General features: G+C 45.5%; 1 protein-coding gene across 1 annotated transcript in view; it reads left to right on the top strand.

The window, feature by feature from the left end:
* Positions 1 to 6,627, top strand: part of SLITRK5 (SLIT and NTRK like family member 5) — a 7,454-nt gene extending 827 nt beyond the window's left edge. The window contains exon 2 of the mRNA XM_045811002.2: positions 2,384 to 6,627. Within this exon, the coding sequence (XP_045666958.2) occupies positions 2,392 to 5,268 (2,877 nt within the window). The 5' untranslated portion in view covers positions 2,384 to 2,391 and the 3' untranslated portion in view covers positions 5,269 to 6,627. The remainder of the gene's footprint in view (positions 1 to 2,383) is intronic.
* The last annotated feature ends 1,962 nt before the right edge of the window (positions 6,628 to 8,589 follow it).

The raw sequence follows: 8,589 nt of genomic DNA, 5'->3' as shown, positions 1-8,589 counted from the left end.
GAACTCCGGGTGCTTCTGCCTGGGCGGCTGTGGGAGCAGCTGTGCCCAGAGCAACGGGTCCGGCCTGGGTGCTGGGCTCCAGTCCGCGCAGCCCCACTCTGTTTAATGCGGGATGTGCAGGGCGATGGTCTAGGGTCTAAATTCTTTGGGGCAAACAAATACAGTTCCTCCGCCCCCGCCCTCCCAAAAAATAATCTGAGATGTGATAATCTGAGAATGTGCAACGCACCCGCTAATTTACATCGGGGGTGCGTTTCCCAGTCGGAATGTCAGCCTTCCCCGGCTCATTCAACTTTATTTTCTCAAATTTTCGGGCTCCTTTGATGGCAAGGAGGAGGAGAAAGAGAGTGGGGTGAGAGAAAGCTCTTCGAACCCAGCTAACCAGAACTGAATTAAAGTTGTAAACGCTCCAGTTTAATACCGGCTGGACACAATTTGCAATGGGCTGTCAGAAAGGGTGGGAGGTGAATGGGGGCGGGGAAGCAAAGGGGAGAAGGGGGAGGGGACCCAATCACCGCTGAATGGATGTGCAGATTTGATCCAGTGGAGAACTGAAATTTCAAGGTAAACGTTTTGCTTTCCATAGGGGGTGTTTTTGCCGCTTTTAAGCCAGGAGGCGTTTGCGGTTGCGTTGGGAGGTCGGAGATACTTGTGAGGTTTATACACTGTGATTCCGATTCGTCTCGACACGTCTGGGTGGCTACACGTGAATGATTCACAGGCACACTTGCACATGTGCGTGCGAATGCAGGGGCTCTTAATAACGCGGGCTGGATTCAGCGAGGGGAGCAAGATCGAGGTCTCCAGGCTTGAACCCGTGACTCAGAAACGTCTTGGCTTTAGTTTGGGTTGCGATTCGACATCAGACTTAGGTAGTGGTGAGGCAAAGGCAAGGTTGACAGAGAGAGAAAAGGCATGGGTTCCCAAAGCCCAGCATCTCTATCAAATTCCTGTCCCCCCACCCCCCACCCCCCGCCGCAACCAACACAACACGCACTCACACACTCACACACTCTTTCCATTTATGTCCTTTCCTTTTTGAGTACCGCTGTCGACCCGAAGTAGGAAGTCGAAGGAAGCCTTTAAGAGGACAAAAAAATCGAGAAAGAAAAGGGGGAGGGGGTCGGATTGATTCCTTGAGGAGATGAAATTCAGATATTAAAGCACAGACCTATGTCACTTGCTGTTCTCCCTCCCTTCATCCTTTCTATTTTGCCTGTTAATCAGCCCGGGTGCCCCTTCTCTTAAGGGGGGAAGAGGAGGAAGGGGGAGTAAAACACTGACAATTAAATGTAATAAACAACTCCAAAGATGATGGGGATGCTGGTGAGGTGGTAGTTCAGTCCAAATCTTGCTAATTCAGTAGGGTTAGTTGTGCATACCGTGGCAAGCAGACGCGGAGCAGGAGGTAAGGGAAGCTTTGGCGCTGGTCCTTGGTTTACTTTTAGCTGATTCCGGGTAAGCGGTAGGAACGTCCTCTTTAAACTCCAGGTATCGGGAGGTGTTCCGGGATTGCGGATGCCTTCGCGGAGTTCTTTGTAATCCATCGTGCAGAACTATTTCTGTGGTTTAAAGATGCGGTTTGGTAGCGTCGCTGACATGATCAATGAGGAGAAGTGGACGCAGGGCGCACTCAGAGAAGCGCTGCTAAGTGGCACCGTGCATGCAATTAGGACGCTGATATGCTTAAAAGCGTGGTTGTGAAGTCCACCATCAAAGCGAACGCTCTCCTTTTCTCCATACTCAAAGCTCCTGAAGACAATTGGTGATTTAAGAGCTTCTTCTGGGTCCTTTTGATGCATTATCTTACATCTTTTTTGCCTCTGAAAAGTATTCTTTAGGTTCCCACCCTGGCATTTCCAGCGATGGTTTAAAATAGCCCAAGTATTGTGACTCCTTGCTTTTCTGTGAAAATGGGAGACCTTCACTGTGAACCGTTAACTGAGTAGGTTCTGAAAGAAAGGCAGACGGGTTTGGTATAGGTGAGGTGGGGAACCTTGTAAAATGGTGCTTCTTTTCTCTTAAATTAGAACCATGAAACTGAACTGACAGCCATTTTATGTATATTTATGGATTGGTTTTGAAAAGGGGGGAGCAAGGGAAAACACTAAAATGGGACTTTAACCTGCCCTCATCTTGTAGAGGACAGCATGTTCCTGTTGTACTCATTAGGAAATGAAATCAACCTTTAAATCAAAATGAGTATCAGATATTAATGAAGTCTAAAGAATGTCGATGTTCCACTGGAGGGGGGCATGTCATTCATATCCCCTCCTTCTGGATTTCCGAGAAATAGTATTAGGGAAGAGAGAGAGACTTTCTTACTGATCCCTTAAATTTTTGTCATATTCTGTTGTTTCCTTTTTTCCTCTCTCCCTTGCAGGAGGTAAAATGCACACTTGCTGCCCCCCAGTAACTTTGGAACAGGACCTTCACAGAAAAATGCATAGCTGGATGCTGCAGACTCTAGCGTTTGCTCTAACATCTCTCGTCCTTTCGTGTGCAGAAACCATCGATTATTATGGGGAAATCTGTGACAATGCATGTCCTTGTGAGGAAAAGGATGGCATTTTAACTGTGAGCTGTGAAAACCGGGGCATCATCAGCCTCTCTGAAATTAGCCCTCCCCGTTTCCCAATCTACCACCTCTTGTTGTCTGGAAACCTTTTGAACCGCCTTTATCCCAATGAGTTTGTCAATTACACTGGGGCTTCAATTTTGCATCTGGGTAGCAACGTGATCCAGGACATTGAGACTGGGGCTTTCCATGGGCTGAGGGGTTTAAGGAGATTGCATCTGAACAATAATAAACTGGAACTTCTGCGTGATGATACCTTCCTTGGCCTGGAGAGCCTGGAGTACCTACAGGTCGATTACAATTACATCAGTGTCATTGAACCCAATGCTTTTGGGAAACTGCATTTATTGCAGGTGCTTATCCTCAATGACAATCTCTTGTCCAGTTTACCCAACAACCTTTTCCGTTTTGTGCCCTTAACGCACTTGGACCTGAGGGGGAACCGGCTGAAACTTCTGCCCTATGTGGGGCTGTTGCAGCACATGGATAAAGTTGTGGAGTTACAGCTGGAAGAAAACCCCTGGAATTGCTCCTGTGAGCTGATCTCTCTCAAGGATTGGTTGGACAGCATCTCCTACTCGGCCCTGGTAGGGGATGTGGTTTGTGAGACCCCCTTCCGCTTACACGGCCGAGATCTGGACGAGGTGTCCAAGCAGGAACTTTGCCCAAGGAAACTTATTTCAGATTATGAGATGAGGCCACAGACACCTTTGAGCACCACGGGGTATTTACACACTACCCCCGCCTCGGTGAATTCCGTGGCCACTTCTTCCTCTGCTGTTTACAAACCCCCCTTAAAGCCCCCTAAGGGGACCCGCCTACCCAACAAGCCCAGAGTGCGCCCCACCTCTCGGCAGCCCTCCAAGGACTTGGGCTACAGCAACTATGGCCCCAGCATCGCCTACCAGACCAAATCTCCGGTGCCTTTGGAGTGTCCCACCGCGTGCACTTGCAACCTACAAATCTCGGATCTGGGCCTCAACGTCAACTGCCAGGAGCGCAAAATCGAGAGCATCGCAGAGCTGCAGCCCAAGCCCTACAACCCCAAGAAAATGTATCTGACGGAGAATTACATCGCAGTTGTGCGCAGGAGCGACTTCCTGGAGGCCACGGGGCTGGACCTCCTACACCTGGGCAACAACCGCATCTCAATGATCCAGGACCGCGCCTTCGGGGATCTCACCAACCTGAGGCGCCTCTACCTAAATGGCAACAGGATTGAGAGGCTGAGCCCGGAGCTGTTCTATGGCCTGCAAAGCCTGCAGTATCTCTTCCTCCAGTACAACCTCATACGTGAGATTCAGTCTGGGACTTTCGATCCGGTCCCAAACCTCCAGCTGCTATTCCTGAATAACAACCTCCTGCAGACCATGCCCTCAGGCGTCTTCTCAGGCCTGACCCTTCTCAGGCTGAACCTAAGGAGTAACCATTTCACCTCCCTGCCGGTGAGTGGAGTTCTGGACCAGCTGAAGTCACTCATCCAAATCGACCTGCATGACAACCCTTGGGATTGCACCTGCGACGTGGTGGGCATGAAGCTGTGGGTCGAGCAGCTCAAAGTGGGTGTCTTGGTGGACGAGGTCATCTGCAAGGCTCCCAAGAAGTTTGCGGAGACGGATATGCGCTCCATTAAGTCGGAGCTGCTGTGCCCAGACTACTCGGACGTGGTGGTGTCCACGCCCACGCCCTCCTCCATCCAAGTCCTGGCGAGGACCAGCGCGGTGACCCCCGCGGTCCGGCTGAACAGCACCGGGGCCCCTGCGGGCTTGGGCGCAGGCGGAGGCGCGTCGTCGGTGCCCTTGTCCGTGTTGATTCTCAGCCTGCTGCTGGTTTTTATCATGTCCGTCTTCGTGGCCGCCGGGCTCTTCGTGCTGGTTATGAAGCGCAGGAAGAAGAATCAGAGCGACCACACCAGCACCAACAATTCCGACGTGAGCTCCTTCAACATGCAGTACAGCGTGTACAGCGGCGGCGGCGGCGCGGGAGGCCACCCGCACGCGCACGTGCATCACCGCGGGCCCGCGCTGCCCAAGGTGAAGACGCCCGCGGGCCACGTGTATGAGTACATCCCCCATCCCCTGGGCCACATGTGCAAAAACCCCATCTACCGCTCCCGAGAGGGCAACTCCGTGGAGGATTACAAAGACCTGCACGAGCTCAAGGTCACCTATAGCGGCAACCACCACCTGCAGCAACAGCCGCCGCCGCCGCCGCAGCAGCCGCAGCCTCAGCAGCAGCCCCCGCCGCAGTTGCAGCTGCAGCCGGGGGAGGAGGAGAGGCGGGAAAGCCACCACTTGCGGAGTCCCGCCTACAGCGTCAGCACCATCGAGCCCCGGGAGGACCTACTGTCGCCGGTGCAGGACGCCGACCGCTTTTACAGGGGCATTTTAGAACCAGACAAACACTGCTCCACCACCCCCGCCGGCAATAGCCTCCCGGAATATCCCAAATTCCCATGCAGCCCCGCTGCTTACACTTTCTCCCCCAACTATGACCTGAGACGCCCCCATCAGTATTTGCACCCGGGGGCAGGGGACAGCAGGCTGCGGGAACCGGTGCTCTACAGCCCCCCCAGTGCTGTCTTTGTAGAACCCAACCGGAACGAGTATCTGGAGTTAAAAGCAAAACTAAACGTTGAGCCGGACTACCTCGAAGTACTGGAAAAACAGACCACGTTTAGCCAGTTCTAAAAGCAGAGAAACTCCCTTGGAGCTTTTGCGTTCAAAACAAACAAGCAAGCAGACACACACGGTGAACACATTTGATTAATTGTGTTGTTTCAACGTTTAGGGTGAAGTGCCTTGGCACGAGATTCTCAGCTTCGGCGGAAGATACTGAAAGGGTGTGCAATTTCCTTTTAATTTTTACACGTGGGGAAAACATTTGCGTAAACTGGGCACATCACTTTCTCTTCTTGCGTGTGGGGGAGGAGAGGAGAAGGGTTTATGGAGGGCGGTTTGCTGCGCAGGTGACGCGTTCAAGGTCGCAGTTATTTTTGTACTGGTTGGAAGTGCTAGGATTGGTGGAAGATGGCAGCGCATAGATTCTACTCTTCCTCTTTTGTTCCCTTTCGCTCCTCTCCCCCTCCCCCTTTAAGCCATGGGTGGGTCTAAATGGCTTTTGTGGAGAGATTAGCACACCCCAACTTTAATAGAAAGTTTGTTCTCCCTCTCTCTTCCTCCCCTTCCCTTCCTCTCTCTTTCTCTGCCTCCCTCAATCCTCTCTCATTACTTTTCCTTTCTTTTTAAAGGATGTGTTTGTATGCATTCTGGACATTTGAATTAAAAACAAAAGTATTGTGATCTGGAAAAGGATCACCATAGATGTGGACAAATCATTAAAATTACAGAGCTATATGATCCATAATTGATTAGTCAAAATAACTTATTGATGAAATATACAAATATTTTATTGTAGCACCTATTTTTATATACACATTTAGCATTTCTCTTTCCTTCACTATTTAGCCTATGATTTTCACAGAGGTGTCGCACTATATTAGGAGCTGTGTTTCCAAAACTGAAGTGATACCATCAGGAAGGCATTTTAAATCATTAAAAATATGGAGAACTTAATGGGAAAATCGTAAAACCAATGCAACCCACCCAATTGGATCTATACTTTAAAAACAAACAAACAAAGTGATTGTATCCCAATGTGTAAGAGAAAAAAATTAGGGCAATTAATGGGACCATTCGAGTAAGAATCATGTGCAAGTTTCTGGTTTTATTAGAGAAGATTTAAAAGTATTTTTATTAGTCAACCAAAATGATGTATTGATTTGACTACTATTGTAGCCGAGTTTTGATTGTTTAACCAAACCCAGTTGTATTTGTACAGATCCACATGTACTGGCACCTCAGAAGACCAAACGATGGACTGTACAAATCTCTCTGCAATGTCTTTAACCTTCTGGGCAGCACGCAATGATGATAGCCACAAACAGGATCTCTGTAAGATGGGGCTACTGTTGTTACAGTCTCATATGTATCCCAGCACATGTAATTTTTTAAATAGTTTCTGAATAAACACTTGATAACTATGTCAAATATGAGGGACTGAAGTAATGATTACTTAAGGTGCAAAAGAAATAGCTATGTGTGATTGACTGAATCTCCATTATTAACAATTAGGACATAGTAGCTAACTTGTATTCTTAATATTAAAAAAATTCCCCTAATTATCAAATTTGAATATATGTATATATATGTGTGTGTGTGTAAAATTCATCTTTGCAAATTCAGGGAATTAATGTTTTTCTAAATGTGGCATTTAATGTGTTTATTAATGAAATTTCAATTGTATACTTTCTTTCCTTACTGAAGTAGTCATCTAATACATGGACCATGGTAAGTAATATGCTGCCTATTCATTTTTCTCCCAAGATTATGTATTTTGTTATGTCAATATTATTTATTCAGTCTATAATTCCTATAGTTTCCTAATTTCCCCATAGTTTTCCTAATTTTAACTCATGTAAAACTACGTTCAACAATTATGATGGAAACTTTATCTCTTTGATCTATATCCTAAACGTTCAAAAGTTGGTAAGTATAAGCTGTTCATCTATGAGTTGGGCTTGCCAGGAAATTTAGGTTAGTACTTAAGGGTAGGAAATGTTTGAACTAACCTGAAACTTAAAGAGCCATGTGCTTCATTGCTATTGGTGGATCCTCCCATAATCTCACCAGAAATGTGTACAATATCAAGGGCTGTTCATGAACTTTATGTTTAAAGAACACTTTCCATGGCATTCTGCCACAAAGAGGCAGCATTCACCCATGAGTAAATTGACAGTAACTGCTTGAATTCAGATTGAACAGGTGGTAACAGCTTCCCTGAGGAATTGAAAAAAAAATTAGTAATCCTACACCGGTCAAGTGAAATGAACTATCCCCATTCTGTGCAACATTTTCCCTTCCAAAATTTCCTCTTGAAGGGGAAAGTGACAAGCTTAATAATGCCATGATATTATCATGAAAAGAAAAAGAAAAAGTATCTCTTACTCTTCATCTACCTCTTCCGTATTAGATCCAGGATTAGAAAAGAAAAATAAATAATAGCATTTGACTTCACAATTGAGGTTGTTATTAATTTTTCTTCACAATGGGAGTTATGTTTTCGATGTCAAAATCACTTCCTCAATGTTATATGTAGATATGAAAGTATTGTATAAATTATAAAATATTAATACAAGGTGGAATCTTCCCTGTAACTAAGTTTTATTTCTTAATTGATGCATAAAAAGTAAGAGATAAGAATTACATGAAATTAAAGCTGTAGTTCTGAACAATATAAGTAGCTTCCAAAGAAAGTTTGTCGATGCATTTTTCAAAGATTTACAAAATAATATTATTATTTCAAGCCAGCACTGCTGCACGTAATTTTGTCACATACACTTTCTTTAGATAGCTCATTTGTACTTCTCCTCTTCCTAAGGTGTCCAACCTTTTTTTGTAATCTCAAAAATAGCAGTTATATGATTTATGAAAAGAGGTTACTTCTAATTTTTAAATTATATTTTTCCCAGTTGTAGTAAGAGGATAAAAGCAAACTCATCCCTGCTTTAATAAACTTGAAAATTTTTAACATGTAGAATTATGAAACTGTGTAGAATTAAAAAATGAATTAACACATACGATAGAACATAAGTTGTGTGGTTTTGAATATTTGATTTTTGGCTTTCCAGGTTGCTCACTGAGGAAACAATTAAATTGGGTATATCAGTGGTATATGATTGGATTAAGGAACCCTGCAAACTCTCTCCGTAGAATTTTGGAGAACAGCATGTGATGTTTCAGGCATCAATTAAAGTTTGGATGCAAACTAAGCTTCCTCTTTGTGCTTGTCCCATTTGCTATGTTGCATAATCTCAAACAGATGTAGTTCCAGGTAGGCATTATGAAATCTTACCTTTGTCTATAGATGCGTATAGCATAAATACTTAAATTATCTCAACGAAAATAAATATATTCTATGTAAATGTGATAATTGGTATGCTAGTATTCAAA

The sequence above is a fragment of the Ursus americanus genome, chromosome 10 (genome assembly GCF_024610735.1).
Source record: "Ursus americanus isolate L20-20 chromosome 10, mUrsAme1.1.p, whole genome shotgun sequence".
Taxonomy (NCBI): Eukaryota; Metazoa; Chordata; class Mammalia; order Carnivora; family Ursidae; genus Ursus; species Ursus americanus.
Note: the sequence above shows the minus strand (reverse complement) of the source record. Positions and strands in the feature narration are given on the sequence as shown.